Raw genomic sequence first — 20,299 nt, forward strand, 5'->3', positions numbered from 1 at the left:
TTAGTGTTACTGACAGAAATTTTGCAAGTCTAATCACTCTGACTAATTCGGTTATGTCTGTATTTGCACTGTTAAATGTATGGAATAATTCAAATGCTTTGGACTCTGTCGCTGTATCTGTGTATGGTTTTGAAGTTGAATGTAGCTTGGAATGAACTTGTCAGTACTTATTCAATGCACTCCAACTTCTATTGATGTGTACACTGGGCAGTAAAGATCCACTGACATAAAAAAACATTCTCTCACTGTCAAAACACTGGAAACTGCATTTATGAGTTGGTCTTTAACTATGTCTTGTGCTTTGAGTAATTTATAGTAAAATCAGACATTGTCTCTGTCTTAGATGGATGGGCCTTTAACAAGAACTTTGACATCAAACAGCACCAGAGCCTGGAGGACCGTCGGTCTGCAGCACAGCTCCTGATCCAGAAGAACCCCCTGTGTCCGGTAGTGGTGGATGAAATGAGTGACATCACTGCCGCACAGTACGGCGCTCTGCCGGAGAGGCTTTACGTGCTGCAGGCTGGGAAAGTTGTCTTTAAGGTGAGTTCTGGGTGGCACTCAGTGGCGGTCCTAGAGTGATTTACTCCTCGGGCGAAACCCCCTGCATGCCCCCCCCGCGCACACTAACATGGCCACCACCTCCGCCCCACCACCCATGCAAACACTAACTTCGTCCAGAACACCCACAATCCCACAAATTAACTCACAACAGCTATTTTCAAGAACAAATTTCCGGTTTTAATGACTACTGCAATAACAAACACAAAGAAATTGGCACAGTCTAATGTGTCATCATCCATGGTCTTATCTGCAATGATCATCTCAAAAGTTTGCAGGAGGCTTCATAATTGTTTGCCACAGTGATCACTATCCGTGATGTGAAATTCCATCGAGTAGGAGCATTTCTGGGCAACCTTGAGCAGCCTGCAGACTCAAGAAAAGACATCCTCTTTGTGGATTTTGAGAAAAATGTGGCAAACCCAGAGAGTGATGCAAAAAATATTCTGCACTCAGATAAGTGTTTAGCCCCCTGAGACAGAACCAGATTCAGTCTGTGTGCATAGCAATACACAAACATTGCACTGGGGGCTATTGCTTTAACTTTGGCCTGCAAACCATTGAGAGCTGAAGCCATGACAGCAGCCATGGCTTCTTCGTAAGGAAGACTATCAAATGGCTTCGCCAAAATCCAGTCCACAACATTCAGATTGTCTGCCATTATGTGCAGCTTGCTAGCTCGCTAGCTGGGACTGGCGCAAGGCTAGTGTGAAGTGTGTCCGCCTGTAAGTGCTTTGTGACGGTGGAGGAGCTCCGCAGCACCCGCTGCTCGGTCGGGACAGAAACTGCGATAGAAGTCAGTGATAGAAGTCAGTCTCCAAACACAAGCAGCTACCAAAAAAAACACCAGAAATAGAAGCTCGATTTGTCGCTAGTCGTTTTTAACAAGGAAAATGCCGCTAAGAGGATTAGAAAAGTCTCCGGTTCAACTCGGAACAGAATGAAAATTTAAAAATGCTCCCACGGATGTTTACACCAAAAGATCGCTGATTCGCTCATTTCGCTGTCAATCAAAAAGGGATTCAGCCTCAGACAGATCATCCAATCATCATGCAGAAGCTGAGCGTCCGGGCCAGCCGAGGCCAGCCCACTGCCCCATAGACCCCCCCAGAGATGCTGAGCGTCCGATGGGCAGCTCGTCTCGTTTCACTGCAGTCTTTGCTTCGCTATTGAACATTGTCCACACTGTTTAAAGCACTGTGAAGCTGCGGGAATGAGAAGAAAGCCACCATGGGACGGGGGGGCACCGCTCTGCCGTAACGTAACCACAACTCCCCCCCTTATTTACCTTTTTTTTTTTTTTTTTTTTTTTTCCCTGCACGGCTGTGCCGCCCACCCCCTGCAATGCCGCCCCGGGCGGCTGCCCGGTTGGCCCGCCTCCAGGACCGCCCCTGGCAGCACTGAAACAAGAAGAGATTCCTGTTTATTTTGTATCAGCCCAAGTGATGAGTTCCAGAAAGACGAAAGGTCAGTATGTAGTTTGCAGTGAACAATCCCTGACTTGACCTGCATTCATTCTCACTCAGTCATGAGTAGGAGGGACAAAGTGATGTGGATGTATATTATCTGCACTTCTGTCCTCACACAACTGCGTGACATGAAGCACTTAAAGAAGCACACAACACTGGAGTCCCTGGCATGAAGGCAGAACTGGTTCTGCGGTGATAGTAATGCACGTGACCCTATTTCAATAAGTTTATGGAAACTAATAATTTATTGTAATTTTTTTATTAGTATTATTATTATTTTGTGGGGGTTTTTTCCAAGTGCCTAATCCCAAAGGAGGAGGATGTGATTTTTATTTGTTTTAGAAAATGGACAGACTTGTATGGAGAAAAGGGTTGGGGGGGGGGGGGGGGGGGGTTCTCTTGTGGTGTGGTTCTCCAAGATTGTTTGGATCTTGGTGCAGAGTTGGATTTAAATTTTTATTTACTTATTTACAGAAAGGTAACTGCATTTTCATGTAACTTGGTTAATATCTCCAACTTTATTCATGTTATAAATAATGTGCCACTGCACATAAAGCCATGTGCTGAATGCAGCTTTTAAAATATGAAATTCAAAGAATGCAATCCTAGTTCATTCATTTTTGTTTTTTCTCCAATACCAAATTAACTGGAATATTTCAAAGGATTTGTTTTTGAATCAGTTGTGTTGAGACTCATTTAGCACAGCTTGTGAAGTCTTCCTTTCAATACAGTCTCTGCAACAGTGTTTCAAACAGGTATTGAAATGCTTTGTACCAGTGTTTCAAGTTGGCATAACTAATTTGTAGAACTGCCTCACCCACATTTTGTCTATCCATTAATTACCGTTTCAGTTTCCTGATCTGTTGTAAAACCCAAAAACAAAAAAGGGTGTGGAAAAAGTGATTTGTGCATCTACAACCCCTGGCAATAGTTATGGAATCACCGGCCTCGGAGGATGTTCATTCAGTTGTTTAATTTTGTAGAAAAAAAGCAGATCACAGACATGACACAAAACTAAAGTCATTTCAAATGGCAACTTTCTGGCTTTAATAAACACTATAAGAAATCAGGAAAAAAAAATTGTGGCAGTCAGTAACAGTTACTTTTTTAGACCAAGCAGAGGGGGACTCGATCAATTCTGAGGAATAAATTATGGAATCACCCTGTAAATTTTCATCCCCAAAACTAACACCTGCATCAAATCAGATCTGCTCGTTAGTCTGCATCTAAAAAGGAGTGATCACACCTTGGAGAGCTGTTGCACCAAGTGGACTGACATGAATCATGGCTCCAACACGAGAGATGTCAGTTGAAACAAAGGAGAGGATTATCAAACTCTTAAGAGGGTAAATCATCACACAATGTTGCAAAAGATGTTGGTTGTTCAGTCAGCTGTGTCTAAACTCTGGACCAAATACAAACATTGGAAGGTTGTTAAAGGCAAACATACTGGTACACCAAGGAAGACGTCAAAGCGTCAAGACAGAAAACTTAAAGCAATATGTCTCAAAAATCGAAAATGCACAACGAAACAAATGGGAGGAAACTGGAGTCAATGTCTGTGACCGAACTGTAAGAAACCGCCTAAAGGAAATGGGATTTACATACAGAAAAGCTAAACAAAAGCCATCATTAACACCTAAACAGAAAAAAACAAGGTTACAATGGGCTAAGGAAAAGCAATCATGGACTGTGGATGACTGGATGAAAGTCATATTCAGTGATGAATCTCGAATCTGCATTGGGCAAGGTGATGATGCTGGAACTTTTGTTTGGTGCTGTTCCAATGAGATTTATAAAGATGACTGCCTGAAGAGAACATGTACATTTCCACAGTCATTGATGATATGGGGCTGCATGTCAGGTAAAGGCACTGGGGAGATGGCTGTCATTACATCAATAAATGCACAAGTTTACGTTGATATTTTGGACACTTATCCCATCAATTGAGAGGATGTTTTGGGATGATATCATTTTTCAAGATGATAATGCATCTTGCCATAGAGCAAAAACTGTGAAAACATTCCTTGCAGAAAGACACATAGGGTCAATGTCATGGCCTGCAAATAGTCCGGATCTTAAGTCAATTGAAAATCTTTGGAAGTTGAAGAAAATGGTCCATGACAAGGCTCCAGCCTGCAAAGCTGATCTGGCAACAGCAATCGGAGAAAGTTGGAGCCAGATTGAAGAGTACTGTTTGTCACTCATTAAGTCCATGCCTCAGACTGCAAGCTGTTCTAAAAGCCAGAGGTGGTGCAACAAAATACTAGTGATGTGTTGGAGCGTTTTGTTTTTCATGATTCCATAATTTTTTCCTCAATTGAGTGATTCCATATTTTCTTCCCTCTGCTTGGTCTAAAAACGTAACTGTTACTGACTGCCACAATTTTTTTTTTTTCCTGATTTCTTAGTGTTTCTTAAAGCCAGAAAGTTACCATTTGAAATGACTTTAGTTTTGTCATGTCTGTGATCTGCTTTTTTTTTCTACAAAATTAAACAACTGAATGAACATCCTCAGAGGCCGGTGATTCCATAATTTTTGCCAGGGGTTGTATACGTTACATAAGGGTACAGGTCTGGTATTTCCAAGATGCAGTATGTCAGTTAATGAAAATTCAAATTAAACAAAAGAACTAGACATTCATCACAAAATGCCGCACATGCAGTGTTTTCCATGCAAAGTGCAGTAATATGTACTTGTATGGGGTGGGTATTTGAAGTCTTATGTGTTTGATGTAAACTGGGATATACAATGAAAAAATTGGAGATTGGCATATTTATTTAGAGGATGTGACAAACAGTGACCATAAAAAGTCAGTCACGGTCACCAGCCTTCAAAACAAATGCAACCACTGGTGACCTTGAAACGGAGGTCAAGGTCACCGTCCTTCACCCATGCAAGTAATCCTCCAAGGCATGTACCCACCAAGTATGTTTATGCGAGCAATAGGTACGAAGCTACACTGTGGCGAAGGATTTGACACTTGACCTTGAAAAGTAGGTCAAGGTCACTGGCCTTCGAACCCATGTGAAGTACTCTTCCAAGGCATGTACCCACCAAATATGAAGTTTCTGTGAGTAATAGGTGCCTGAGCTACGTTCTGGCGAACGAATTGCGGCCAGACAGACAAACTGACGGAAGGACGGACAACCTGGATGCTATATGTCCTGCCTCGCGGCACGCAGGGCATTAAAATCAGCCCCAGAAAAGTCACATGTTCACATAAATATCAATTAGACCCTGGCATATAACTGATCCAAACAGCGGTCTTTCCTATGAAGAATTAAGAAAATCAGCAATTGGCTTCTGTCATCATAAAGAGCTCACAAGAGGTACTTGGTTCAAGGAAGAGCTGAAACTTGTTCCCACCACGCCTCCTCTCGTGTCTCCCTCCCTGTCAGGAACTTCCTGCACCATGCTGCTGCAAAACCTTTTTGACACTGCCGATTGCAGCCGCCTCTCCCTTCGTACTGGCTTCTGCAGTGTTCCAACGTCATGCTCTGTTCTCCAGTAGCTGTTTGGCTCAATCCTGCAGGTTCCATTTCTCTCTGGCCTCCTCAGGCACAGTGTGAGGTGCACAGTTTCCTAATCTCCTCTGCAAACACTCGACTTGCACACCTTAAAGAAATCAATCCCAACAAAAAATCAATCCCAACAAAAACCCTACACCTCTCAGAGTGAACAGGTGCACCTAATCAGTCATACTCATTTGGTCTGTGCAGGTAATCAATCCACTCCTTCTCACAAGTAATGGGATGAAAGAGAAATGGCCTGCAAACCACACCCATTAGTGTGTACAGGAAGAATGAGATAAAATAACCCCCGAAACACTTCATTGCATGGTATAGTCAATGCTTAAATGTTGTGAGAAGGAATGGCAACATTAGAAAGTTTCAGGCTATAAATACAGGATAAAATGAAGTTGACCACACAAAATACAGTATTTGTCTTTTACTTTCATACTGTTTGCAGTGAAAGTAAATGTAAGTGTAGCAGGATGACCGGCGACGGAGTGGACAAGTTTTCCCAACTAAAAACGTTTCTTTTATTTTTCTTTTCATATTTTCTAAAAGTGCAAATATTTACGGTGCATCCCAAGATAGGCATCAAGAAACAAATGAGCAAGAGTGCCAGACTATATCAAAGACTCTGGGCCACTACTTACATACATGTTCACTGAGACACAACCTTCCCCTCTGATGCTCTCCTCACAACTGAGGCTCTGAGCCCTTTACAGAGTAACAGCCCCTCCCACAGGTAAGCTCCATTCACAAAATAAATCAATCAACTAAACAATAACTCAAGCACAAAATAACAACCCAAAGAAATACAAACAAAATATATAAACACCCAACACCATTTCCTTTAACAAAAAACCCCTTCTAAGCATAATAAAATGGAATATGAACATCACCAGATAAAACACTCCTGTCTAAAATAGTTTACTCCGCCCAACCCCTGTATTTACACTGAATGGAACATTCACTCGGTTTGCCCCAAACAAGGAAGCACCTGCATGCCGGCAACCTTGGTGAGTAAGCTTAAACTGTTACAGAACTATTACATTTCCCCCCCCTTCTGAAGATGCCCTGTGGCATCCTAGAAAGGAAGTCTAGGATTCAGCTTCCCAGACCTGTACAGCACTTCAAAGTCAAATGGTTGTACAGCAAGGAACCACCTAGTGATCCTTGAGTTAGTATCCTTCATGCGTCCTAACCAAGACAACGCCCTATGGTCAGTCTCTAAAATAAATTTCCTCCCCAACAAATAATTAAGAGTCCACTTAATAGTGAGACATTCTTTCTCGACTGTGGAGTAGTTACACTCCCGCAGCAGCAGTTTGCGGCTGATGTAAGCCACAGGTCGCAAATGTCCATCTTCCTCTTGCAGCAACACCGCACCAAGGCCTCGCTCTGAGGCATCAGTTTGGACATTGAAAGTCTTGAAGTCTGGGATGAGCAGCACAGGGTCCCTACACAAGGAGTCCTTCAAGCCCTGAAATGCTGCCTCACACTCTTCAGTCCACGCCACCTTGTTAGGCTGACTATTATATGTGAGCTCAGTCAGTGGGACCACTCTCTCTGAAAAGTTGGGTATAAAGCGTCTATACCACCCAACCAAGCCCAGGAAAGAGAGCACCTGTTTCTTGGTGGTGGGGCACTCAGCGACCTTGATGGCCTCAACTTTCCCAACTTGAGGCCGAATGACACCCTGGCCCAACATGTAGCCAAGGTACGCTGTCTCCTCCCTGGCCAGCATGCACTTTCCAGGATGGCTGGTCAGGCCCGCCTCCTTCACCAAGGAGAGGACCAATTGCAGATGTTGCAAATGCTCCTCCCACGTGGAGCTGTAGATGCAAATGTCATCCAGGTAGGCGGCGGCAAAGCCCTTAGTCCCTCTGAGGAGCCTGTCCATCAATCTCTGGAACGTTGCAGGTGCTCCATGCAATCCAAAAGGGAGCACCGTGAATTGGTAGTGGCCAAAAGGTGTCCTGAAGGCTGTCAGCTTCTTGCTGTCCTCAGCCAACGGCACTTGCCAATACCCTTTGCAAAGGTCAATGGTGGTCAAGTACTTGGCTTTGCCGAGGCGCTCGACCTCATCAACCCTCGGCATGGGGTAAGGGTCGAACTCGGACTGGGCGTTGACCTTCCTACAGTCCAAGCAGAACCTCAGGTTACCGTCCTTCTTGGGGACAAAGATGATGGGGCTGCTCCACTCACTGGAGGATGGCTCAATCACCCCCAGCTCCAGCATCATGTCCAACTCATCCTTCAGCACGGGCAGCAGGCTAGCTGGAACCCGGTAGCATGGCTGTCTCACCGGCTGCTGCTCTTTCAGGGTTATGCGGTGCACCACCATCTCCGTCCGTCCTGGCCTCTGCACGAAGAGACCCGCGGGTAAGATGGCGGTCAACTCCTGCTGACGGTCATTGGACAAGTGGCTCAAGTCCAGTGTAGAGCCTTCACCCCAGCACGGTAGGTACTGCTCGCTGTGCTCCTCCTCTTCCTCAATAGCACGGATGAACAGGGCAGACACCTCTGGCTGTTGCTCTTGACGCTCAGTCCACTTCTTCAGCATGTTCACGTGGTAGACTTGGTGCTTCTTACGATGGTCTGGCATGTGAATCTCGTACGTCACCGGTCCCATCTGCCTGGTAACAGTGTACGGCCCCTGCCACTATGCCAGCAGTTTGTTCTCAGAGCTGGGCAGCAGCAACAGGACCTTGTCACCAGCCTGGAAGCAGCGTGTTCTGGCAGAATGATCGTACCATGCCTTTTATCTCTCTTGCGCCTTCTGCAGGTTCTCCTGTGCCAGGGCAGATGCAGCAGCAAGTTTCTCCCTCATCTTCAGCACATACAAGATGATGTTTGTGCCAGCAGACATCTCGCCCTCCCAAGTCTCTTTCAGCACATCAAGGGGCCCTCGAACCTGGTGTGCATACAGAAGCTCGAAGGGGGAAAATCCTGTTGACGCCTGGGGGACTTCTCTGTAGGCAAAGGGCAAGTATGGTAGCCACTGGTCCCAGTCCTTGCCAGAGTCTTCCACAAGCTTCCGAAGCATGTTGAGAAGGGTCTGGTTGAACCGTTCAACAAGTCCGTCGGTCTGTGGGTGGTAAGGAGTGGTTCTGATATGCCTAATGCCTAAGATATCATAAACCTGCCTGAGGGTTTTACTCATAAAGTTGGGGCCCTGATCGGTAAGCACTTCACGGGGTATCCCTACTCTAGAGAAGAGCTGCAGCATGGCTGTTGCAACTCGCTTAGCTGTAACATCTCTCAGGGGAAAGGCTTTGGGGTATCTTGTGGCATAATCTCACATTACCAGGATTAAATCTATTCCCTGACTTGCTCTTTTCAAGAGGGCCTACCACATCAACAGCTATCCTCTCAAATGGCGTGTCAGTAACAGGTAAGGGGATCAATGGGGCACGGGCAAAGTTTTTACCTCCTGACAGCTGACACTGAGGACAAGACTTACAAAATTCTTTAACATCAGAGAACAAAATTGGCCAGTAAAAACGTTTGCTTACTCTCTGTAATGTTTCCAAGAAGGCCAAGTGTCCAGCCCAGGGTATAGTGTGACCCAATTCCAGCACCTGCCTACGGTACTACTTTGGGATCAACAATTGCATTCCATCCTCACTCTGTCTATACAGTAGCTCATTTTGCACAGTGTAGCCCTCCTTACCTAACATAGGAACATAACCAACACCTTCAGCTTTCTTAAAAACTCTTTCAGTGTGGGGTCTGCATGCTGCTCCTCTGCCAGATTACCAGTAAAATTCACAGCCGTCAATTCAGGGGGTCAATATTCTGTCTGCACGTCTTTTTGATTCAAAGTGTCTTCATCAGTCTGTCTACGCCTATCACACCTCTGCTGCCTACTCATTGTGGACTCAACAGGAACCTCTTCGCCATAATATGGCAACTCTGTCAACTCTGCTTGCTGCTCCCGAGCCTGTGCTCTTGTCACAACACCACACAGCGGTTCTATTCACCAACTCGAGTAACACTGGAAGATCCTGGCCTAGCAACACAGGATATGGCAACTTAGACACCAGTCCTACCCTTAGCAAGTATGTCTGTCCCTGCACTCTAACATACACATCGGCTGTGTCATGCTCACTTTTATCTCCATGTACACAAGAGATGGTCAGCTTTTCATTGCAGTTGCGGAACTCTAGGGGGATTAGGTCAGCCTGCACTAGTGTCTGTGAACATCCAGTATCCATCAATGCTTTAACAGATTTACCATTTAGCTCGATGGTGATAACAGGATCTCTGCTCTCCAGGATATTTAAAGGAGTGGTGGGGTGGGGAACATAGCATAAGTGGCTGTAATTTGACTTTCTCAGGGGGCAAGCAGGGCTCTTATGACCTTCCTGGCCACAATTATAACAGGAAATGCTCTGGGATCTAGCACGGTCTGTGGGGGGGTGGTGGTGGGGCTCTACTAAGGCTGTGACTATTAGCCATACCAGAACCAACTCCCTTCCCAAACCCAACAGACTTACCCCGGGTGCTCTACTCCAGCGTAGCGGTAGCCTTGGGGACCTCTGTGCACATCCACATAGCTCTCCACCAGTACTGCGGCTTCTGCTGCAGTCTTCGGATTACGCTCGCTGACCCAGGTCCTCACATCTGGATATAGCACACGTAGATACTGCACCAGCATCTCCATCAGGTTCTCTTTGCTGCTCTTCATATCCAGTCCACTTACAGAACAGGTCCTTCAGTCGGACATACAGCTCCTGCGGCGTCTCAGTCGAACTGGTGTCCAGGGCTCTGAACTGCTGCCGATACGTCTCAGCATTGATTTCATATTTCTTCAACACTGCCTCCAAGTGATCGTAGTCGGTTGTCATTTGGGTTCATGGCAACGAAAGCACTGCAGGCCTTCCCAGTCAGCAACGGGATGAGGTGCACGGCCCAGGTTGCTCTTCGCCAGCCAAAAGCTGTGGCTAGCCTTTCGAAAGTAGTCAAGTAGTGCTCAATGTTATCAGCCTCCTCCAGCTTGGCCATTTTTGGTAGACGCCCCTCGGTGGTCACAGCGGTCACTGGTGGTGGTTCAGGGGTTGAAGTCTCCAGGGATGGTGGTGGGGTTGTGGCTTGGCCTGACTTCAAGTCCAGCTGCAGCTGTCACCTGATGCATCAGGACCTTGACCTCCTGGGCTTGCTTTGATGCATCTCTCTCCATTCGCTCATCTCTGGCATGCTGCACTTCCATAAACGACTGGAACATCATGGCAAGTCTATCGATGGCTATGTCTGTTGTGGCAGGCTGTGGAGTGGTCACTCCTGTCTCAGTGGCGCCCCCTATTGCTCCATCTTCCTTGCCTTCAGTAGCCTTCTTCCTGGTAGCTATCTTGTCAGCTGTTTTAATTGGTCTTCTCTCCATCTCACTCCGCTACCCACGCTTCTGACACCACATGTAGCAGGATGACCGGCGACGGAGTGGACAAGAGACAGTTTTCCCAACTAAAATGTTTCTTTTATTTTTCTTTTCCTATTTTCTAAAAGTGCAAATATTTACAGTGCATCCCAAGATGGGCATCAAGAAACAAATGAGCAAGAGTGCCAGACTATATCTATCAAAGACTCTGGGCCACTACTTACACGTTCACTGAGACACAACCTTCCCCTCTGACGCTCTCCTCACAACTGAGGCTCTGAGCCCTTTACAGAGTAACAGCCCCTCCCACAGGTAAGCTCCATTCACAAAATAAATCAATCAACTAAATAACAATAACATAAGCACAAAATAACAACCCAAAGAAATACAAACAAAATATATAAACACCCAACACATTTCCTTTAACCAAAAACCCCTTCTAAGCATAATAAAATGGAATATGAGCATCACCAGATAAAACGCCCCTGTCTAAAATAGTTTACTCCGCCCAACCCCTGTATTTACACTGAATGGAACATTCAGTCGGTTTTCCCCAAACAAGGAAGCACCTGCATGCCGGCAACCTTGGTGAGTAAGCTTAAACTGTTACAGAAATGTTTTACCAGTGTTTTAAAGATCACTAAAACAGATGAACTTTGGTAATGAGTAACGGTATAAGATGCACGTTTTGAAACGCAGTGGAAATAAACACATTGCAACATAAGAAATGCTGGTAGGCCTTTCCCTGCACTCTTAGTCACAATACTAGGTAAAAGTTATGACAAATGGTGATTAATGACGGTGAATAATGAACCAGGAAAATGAAAACAATACATACAGATGGATGAAAAGTGAAACATAGTCGGCGTCAGTGCAGCATAGTTGTTAAATGCCGGCTAATTGCTGCCTACACGCCATTGACTGCATAAGCGTCACAGCTCAGTCTGTGACAGTAAGAGTCACCACTCCACTTGGGTATCACGCTTTTCCAACCTCCACTATCCATCCACAGCTTAACTGTTGTGGATGGCACACCTACATTAACTCCTCTTCCACCTCCTGCCTATCCTATAAACTTGCCACCTCCATTGGCACATTTATAGGATAGGCAGTGGTGGGCATAGTTCTGATAACCGATAATTATCGAAGATAAAGTTTTCGTTTTCGGATTATCTTTTCAGATAACTTTGAAAACCATTATTGGACTAATTATCTTCCAATAAATTTTTGTCTGATAATTTTTAGACTGTTAACGCGATAAACAAAGGTGAACAGATGTGTAGTTCTATCCTCTGCAAGTAAAGGAGAGCTGCTTCAAGAAAAAAATGCTCTATCCTCTACAAAGAACTGGTAACAAAACATTTCTTTTAACCCCATACTGATGCGCAGCCAATATTACCCAAGTCATCCAGAGGCATACATTTTTAACTTATGGTTCAAATTTTAACCAAACTTATTTCAGACATGTTATTTAAATTAACATCACTGAGGCAGGGGTGGTGGCCAAGTGGTTAATGCGCTTGGTTTCAGGTCAGAAGGTTCCGGGCTCAAATCCCACCCCTGCCACATTCCTCCATGTAATGTGGAGTTGCGTCAGGAAGGGCAGCCGGCGTAAAACCTGTGCCAATTCAACATGCAGATCCACCTTGGATTTGCTGTAGCGACCCCGAGTGCAAACAAAGGAGCAGCCGAAGGGACTTACTTTACTTACTTACTAACTAATGTTGCTTCTGAAGTTTTTTTAAAGTGAAAATATCAGATATGTTTTAGTTTTAAAGTAATGTGCTAATTTTTAAGGTTTTAGTGTGGGCATGCTGTGTCCAGGTGCATTATGGGTGATAGGGTAATCTCAGTACGTTCACGACAGGAGAATGCATTTGAGACACTCTGATCAGAACAACAGCATTAAACTCTAGTGGCAAACTCTCGTGAATATATTTTCTGGGTTTATAGACGTTGTTATTGTTTGCTTTTATTAAATTCCACGCATCTTAAACGTAGCAAGTAGAAACACAGATTATCTGGAATTTTGTTTGCACGTTTTCAAGGTCTCTACTGCCATCTACTGGCCAGTAGTGTTCATGGCAGTATTCAGACTGAAGCTGGGCAGACACTATTTTCAATCACTGTACTCGGTTCCACCTCAAACTGTACCACAGAACCGCACGTTGTAAAAGTTCAAAGCGCCCGATTTATGTTCTCACACACATTGTACGTTCAAAAACCACACGTCAGACTCGTGTTTCCAGAAGCTTTTTTTTTTTTCAAACTTAATTTACAAAAACTCTTGATGAGAGACATCAAAGTTTAAAAACAAAACAAAAAACATTACAAGACAGGTCTGCGGTGTTTGCAGAGGCACAATGAGAGAAGTGGTCGTGAGATGTTAAACGCAGTTCGTTACTCCAACTTTAATTACACGATGCAGGACGCGCGATTAACCTGAAACTCGGTGCGATCCAAAAATTCTTGCAGGAATGAAAAAGCAGCTGAAAAAGGTCAAAACTCACGCTAGCACCAGTAGATCATGGCACACAACAAAAAGCACGTCCGTATTGGAAACCATTCGGAAGATTCAGACGGCTTTCGGTGGCTTTTCAGTCGAGTGAGTATCTGAGAAATTGTGTAACAGCTGGGCATGTCACAACTTGTCCTGTGAGACTTCCAACACGGATGTGCTTTTTGTTGTGCGCCATTGCAGCTCCATCCCAACGCGCGAATTCCTCCGCACGTTTTTCATTACAAAATCTCCTGTAACAGTGGAATGTGCCACAGAAGTGCTGATGTCCACCTCTTCTGCAATTTCTCTGGTAGTCAGACGACATCCCAGATCAACACAGCGTTCACTTTGGAAATGATCTGGTCAGTTCAGCCTGTCGATGGCCGCTCGGAGCGCGGCGCGCCCTCCGCTGCTGTGGGCCGTCTTTAATCTAGTTGTAATGCTCCTTAATCTGTGTGACGCCCAGAGTATCCTCACCGAAAGGCGTCTGAATCTTCCGAATGGTTTCCACCTGGCTGTCTCTCAGTTTCTGGAAAAATTTGATTCAGCGTTGCTCCAATCGCTCAGCCATTTCCCTGACAATGAAAATCTGATGAGGCGGGTGGACCAGTGCTCACTCAAAGCCTGCCCACAGGCGAATGACGCAACCGACAGGCGTGAAAAAACTCACGCATGCGCACGAAGGATCAAGCTTGGCTGATGCAAGCGCATGATTCAAATCCATATAGTTTTTAAAAAAAAAATAAAAAGGTTGGATAGTTTTCTAACAGACCTCGTATGTTATATCTTTGCACAAATGACAGAATTGACATTAATGGAGTTATTCTATCATTCATTTTATTTATACACCAAACCATAAATCAGCACTGCTTTATTTTCCAAGACCTCCGCCTGACAGCAGTGTTGATTGGATAGGGAGTTGAGCTTTGCGGCTCCTCTCAGTTGCATCTATACTGGAAGCCATGTAGTAAGCTGAAGCTTCCAACAGGGGGCAAGACGCTCAAGGACAGAAGTGCTGACTCATTGTTTGGGTCTGCTGTTGCTTTTGATGCTTCCAAAAGCGATCGTTGTGTTAAAACTCGATCAGCTTGTTTAGTAGTTCCAAGTGTACCGGAGACAATACTGGAATTTATCGGTTATCTGTAACTTCCGATACATTTTTGGGTGGTTTATCATTTTAGCTTTATCGAAGATAACTTTTCAGTTATCTGATTATCTGTTATCAAAGTTAATATTTTGGTTATCTGTACCCACCACTGAGGATAGGCAAAACAAAATTGCTTTTTCAATCAATCTGGTGCATCAAAACGTGACCAGATGCAATAGGCTTTGTCATCGCTATATGTTCTAATTTGGTGAATTACACAACACTGGCATTTGATTTTGAGTTATTGGCACCAGCTGGCTGGGATGGACTAACACACTCCCTCAGCCATGTATCAACATTTTTTTTTTTTTTGCTGTTCAAGCCCTTTGCTGTAACCAGAGCATGTAAAAACATTATTGATCGAGTCTGTGAGTGCTCGATTCACCTTAATCATAAAAATCCCCCGGGACAGGTAAAAACTATTAATACGAGGTCTATTAGATAATAAACCGACCCTTTTATATATATTTTTTTAACTATATGGATTTGAATGACGTGCGATTACACCAATCATGCTTGCACCCTCGTGCGCATGCGTGGGTTTTTTCACGCGTGTCGGTGACGTCATTTCCCTGTGGGCAGGCCTTGAGTGAGATGTGGTCCCGCCCTCTCGGCTGAATTCCTTTGTTTCACATGCTGCTCGAGACGGCGCGCGTTGTTTTATCAAAATTTTTTCTGGACCTGTGAGGAATATCCGAGTGGACACTATTCAAGAAATTAAGCTGGTTTTTGGTGAAAGGTTTAACGGCTGATGAGATTATGCGGTGTTTCTGTTGGTGTAAGAACTTCCCACACAGCGGGACGTCGTGCAGCGCTTCCAGGCGCCGTCGTCGGCCTGTTTTGACCTGAAAACATCCTAATTTAAAGCTTAATTCACCCAGGACGTCGTGAGAGAACAGAAGATTCAGAAGAGGCCGGCATGAGGACTTTATGCAGACATTCCACTGTTTAAGGACATTTTGTAATGAAAGACATGCGCGCAAATTCGCCGAGTCGTTTCTGTGACGACTCAGCGAATCTGTGTGCGCCGCGACAGGAAAAACACCTCCGTGTTGAAAACCATTTGTAAAATTCAGGCGGCTTTTGATGGCTTTCAACAAGTAACTGAGAAATTGTTTAACAGCTTGGGCATGTTCCAACCTGCCCGTTAAGGTTTCCAACGGAGGTGTTTTTCCTGTTGCGACCCCCCGCGGTTGGATCCAGCCCGACATGCGACTCTGCCCGCACGTTCTTTCATTACAAAATGTCCGTTAACAATGGAATATCCGAATAAACTCCTCATGCCGACTTCTTAAAGTTCTCTGTTCTCTGACGACTTCCTGGGTCAACAGAGCCTGAAATGTGTAAGTTTTCAACTTGAAATGGCGAGATGCTGCCGCCTCGAAGCGCAGATCGCCGTCAGGCGCCGTGGGCCGTCCTTACGGCGACACTACCAGACCAGAATCTCTCATCAGCCGTTAAAATTTTTACCGAAAACCAGCTGAATTTATCGAATGGTGTCCACTCAGTTGTGCCTTAGTTTTGAAAAACTTTTGATCAAACAAAGCAGCAGTTTGAGCCATTCCTAAACAATGAAAAAATAGACAAGGGCCACTCCTCACTCAAAGACTGCCCACAGGCGAATGATGTAACCGACAGGCGTGAAAAAACTCTTGCATGCCCACGAGGGTTCAAGCATGTCTGATGTAATCACACGTGATTCAAATCCATATGGTTTTTGAAAAAAAGGTCGGATACGTTTCTAATAGACATCGTATGTCTTGTTGCATTTACAGATTAAATCTGAACTCAGCTGTGTCGCTTTCTTTACAAATGTGCCACAGCACATTCATGGACTGGAGTGCGTGCAGAGCAGAGGCGCTGATAATTCATGCAACTTCAGATTGTATCTGAAACGTGAAACGCATTCTTGTAAAAGTGAACAAAATGCTTTAAATGCAAAGTGAGAGTTGGCATGTTTGGAGGAAGGAAGGGTACTTTCTGTATGAAATGAAACACTAAGATCCAAATGCTGATTGGTGGATTCAGATTCCAGAATGTTAACTGTTACACCATGACTATCAGCAAAGTAAATTCTTGCCTTAAGTAGGTCAGAAATGTAACGCAGTAAATATGCATGCCTTCCTTACAACCAGCACCTAATAGGGTGGAGGGATTTGGTCTGCCCCAGCAGCTGCCCCGTCCTCTGCTCATATCTCTGGGTCCTCAGCCTCTTGAGGTCAAGCCATGCCTGGGAAGAGCTTCTGGAGTCGTGATCTGTGGACAGAGGTGTTTGGTTTCAATTTAGTTTATTTACCAAATCACATCAAAGCTGCCTCAAGGCGCTTCACACAAGTAAGGTCTAACCTTACCAAGCCCTACCAAGTATACAGGCAACAGTGGTAAAGAAAAACGCCCTCTGATATTGAGGAAGAAACCTCAAGCAGACCAGACTCAAAGGGGTGACCCACTGTTTTGGTGATGCTGATACTATTTAAAGAGCAAAATTCCACGTTCTGGTGCTCTGTGTTAAGTAATGGTTGTGAGACTTGGATGCGAGACAGTGACATAATGTAATGATTGCATGTTTTTGGTACTAGGTGTTCTCAGAGAATCCTTTATTAGGTAACTGGACACTTCTGAACCAAACAACCTCGGTAACAGAGGTACCGATATGCTCTTGGAGCCACGACATTGTCGGAATCGCTACAAAGCACAGTGTGTTTTCTGCAGTGGACTCTGAGACAGGTTGAAGGGTACATGCCGTTCAGTGTAGAAATGACATTAAAAATGAAAGAAGGGGGGGAAACAGATTTTCAGCATTTTTCATAGGGTTTGTGTAGTGGTTCCAAGCTCGCTGGTCCCGGGGAATGATTGTGTGTTCAAACAGTGCCTACTTGGAGAGAATGAGATAAGGAGCATCACTTGCATTATGAAGGAATGTCAGCTTAGACATTTCGGCCACGTGTTGTGCTTCTCAGAGCGGACTGGTACCAGAATTACCCATCAGTACTGTACCACTTTTTTGGCCTTCGCTTGGGGTACCAAAATAATGGACTGGCTACAGAAGGAATGTGCTAACCCACTGCTGTCCACCGATTTTATCAGCAGCTAAAGCTACAGTCTTCACGTGACTATTCATACAGTTCCAACCTATACTGTTTCACATAAATTATTTCAGTCAGCTTCATCATTACAGCCTAGAAGACTGTCTGGATGACTTTAATTCCTTATTGTGGCACTTACTGAATAAATGCAGCATTTTTAAAGAATTCCCTCTGAGTGCTCCCGGTGCTTTTGTCAGCCTGAACCAGAGGACGGCACCGGTTTGTGTAACCAACAAGAAAAAAAAAAAAAAAAAACGTATTTTACAAGTTGAAAGCGTCACAGCACTCCATTTATTCAACATTCTGTTCTTGAAGAAAATAAATTCCATTTGTAAACCACCAAGACCAAAAAAGTTATTGTGTGGACTCCATATGGAGGGGCGAGGCCACGCAACAGCAGTGCAATATCACCCAAGTCATCCAGAGGCATACATTTTTAACTTATGATTAAAATTTTAACCAAACTAATTTCGTACAAGTTATTTAAATTAACTGTCCGAAGTTTTATGAAGTGAAAATATGTTTTAGTTTTAAAGTAATGCACTAATTTTGAAGGTTTTAATGTGGACATGCTGTGTCCAGGTGCATTATGGGTAATGTCAGTACATTCACGACAGAAGAAATGCATTTGAGATGCTCTGATCAGGCCCCACACGGACAACAGCATTAAACCCTTTGTATATTGTGCCTAAAACACTTGTGAATATATTCTCTGGGTTTATAGACATTATTGTTTGTTTTATGTAAAAATACCAGAAGAAGCCCAGGTTGCTTCTCCATTATTTTTAGTTGGAATCATTGTGAGCTGCAATCGCTTCCTGTTTGCTCTTTAGAGTCCTGCTTATGTCAAACACTGTCATCTTTGTTCCAGAGTAATATATGAGATGTCTGAAATTCATTTTGCATTTATTAAATTCCATGCATCTTAAACGTAGCTACGGAACCTGGGAGAGGTCACTTAGTGATTTTTTTTTTTTTTTTTTTTTTTTTTTACGAATTAATAAAATGTGCTCTCAAATTAATAAAACGTGCGCAATGTTTTCCTGGCCGTGATCATTCGTGCACACATTTTTCTTTCGTTCAAAATGAACTCCATAATATGACCTAAATTGTCATCCTCACGATGGGGAGACGCTTCGCCCTCAGCATCCTTTTTAATGTGCTTAAACTCCAGATGATGCCATGCTGGGTAGTTAGAGTTCTTTATATGTCCTTGTGCACCCAAACCATGATGATATACTCTGACCAGATCCATTTCTAATGGGGAAATGCATTACACTGTCTCCTGGTTTGTTGGCTAATAGCCAACATTTGTGTGAAGACAATATTGAATGCACGTTTTTAGGGCTCCATACGTAGCAGACACGGATTATCTTAAATATTTGCTTTGGCAAGTTTTCAGTCTCTACTGGCCAGTAGTGTTCATGGCAGTATGAGCGCCAGTAGATGGCAGTGTTCTATTTATTTTACCCCGGTTATATCAGACGGTTGTCTAGTCAAAACTTGACTTTTTGGCTTTTGCACATGGCCTTTTTTTTAACAAATAGGCATATTTTATAAAAGCACATTTATATGTAAACACCAACACACCTCACATTAACATGTTGGTTTTACATAGAATGAATGAGTCAACCAATCAGTGTTAGCGGAGGCTCATTTACCCATAATCCCTTTGAAATCTGTTTTTTTTTGTTTTTTTTTTGTTACAAAACTTCAGAATTACTGCATTATTTAAAATTAAAAGATGTTATATTTTAACTTTGTACAAATGACAGAACTGACATTAATGGAGTTATTCTATCCGGATTAATTTGATATTAAATCAAAACCATAAGTCAAAACTGCTTTATTTTCCAAGACCTCTGCTTCACTGTGGCACTGCTGTATTCTGTTAAGAACGTGTTTGTGTGCGCGCGCTGACAGAAGTGGTGACTCATTGTTTGGGTTTGTGGTCTCCTTTGATGCTATCAGAACCTATCATGATGTTAAAACTCAAAATCAGCTCGTTAGTAGTTACAGGTGTACTGGAAGCAATACTGAAAGTTGTATCAGTTATTACTTGGCTGTAGCTTCCGATAAATTTTTGGGTGGTTTATTGGTTTATCTTTATAAAATAACTTCAGTTAGCTGATTAGCTGTTATCAAAGCTAACTTTTTGGTTAGCTGTGCCCACCACTGGCCATACTTACACAGACCATTCAGTGGACACAAGGCAAGAGTACTTTCAAAAGTTGGGACCTGACAGATTGTCTGCCTGGGTCATTGCCATTCCATGACCGGGTGTTGCCGACCAAACGGTTCCCCTAAAAATTGATCCGCCCTGCCTTCACTACACATGCGGCATCAGCCGTGGCTCATGGATCACCTTGTTTCTGCTTCAAACTGCACTCCAGTCATCATCTATCTCAGACAGATATCTGAAGCTTTTGTACAATCATTTCCACACACATTCAGCATTATTTCATCATAAAAGACTGAGGAAGCAATCAGAGCGCCACAGGTACACAAGCTGCTAGCTGATGCGTTCGATGCGCGTTTGTCATTTCAAAGCATCAGCGAATATCACCTCATTTCTGCTTAAAACGACCTAGTTTCTGTTTAAAACTGACTTTAGAATGATTTAAGAGGTTTTACCTTGTCATC

The 20,299-nt window shown here is 43.9% G+C and overlaps 1 protein-coding gene and 1 long non-coding RNA gene across 3 annotated transcripts in view; one reads left to right on the forward strand and one right to left on the reverse strand.

The window, feature by feature from the left end:
- The window catches only part of LOC117518490 (type I iodothyronine deiodinase-like), a 40,408-nt gene that overhangs the window by 14,491 nt on the left and 5,618 nt on the right, over positions 1–20,299 (forward strand). Inside the window, exons 3-4 of one of the 2 annotated variants that reach the window (XM_034179624.1) lie at positions 344–543; positions 8,332–8,561. In XM_034179624.1, the coding sequence (XP_034035515.1) occupies positions 344–543; positions 8,332–8,502 (371 nt within the window). In that variant the 3' untranslated portion in view covers positions 8,503–8,561. Of the gene's footprint in view, positions 1–343; positions 544–8,331; positions 8,562–20,299 lie in introns of those variants that run through there. The other variant, XM_034179625.1, reaches the window with a different exon arrangement.
- The window catches only part of LOC117518492, a 54,297-nt gene continuing 34,474 nt past the window's right edge, over positions 477–20,299 (reverse strand). Inside the window, exon 3 of the long non-coding RNA XR_004563001.1 lies at positions 477–536. This is a non-coding gene — a long non-coding RNA (uncharacterized LOC117518492). The remainder of the gene's footprint in view (positions 537–20,299) is intronic.

This window comes from Thalassophryne amazonica, chromosome 10 (genome assembly GCF_902500255.1).
Source record: "Thalassophryne amazonica chromosome 10, fThaAma1.1, whole genome shotgun sequence".
NCBI classification, from domain to species: Eukaryota; Metazoa; Chordata; class Actinopteri; order Batrachoidiformes; family Batrachoididae; genus Thalassophryne; species Thalassophryne amazonica.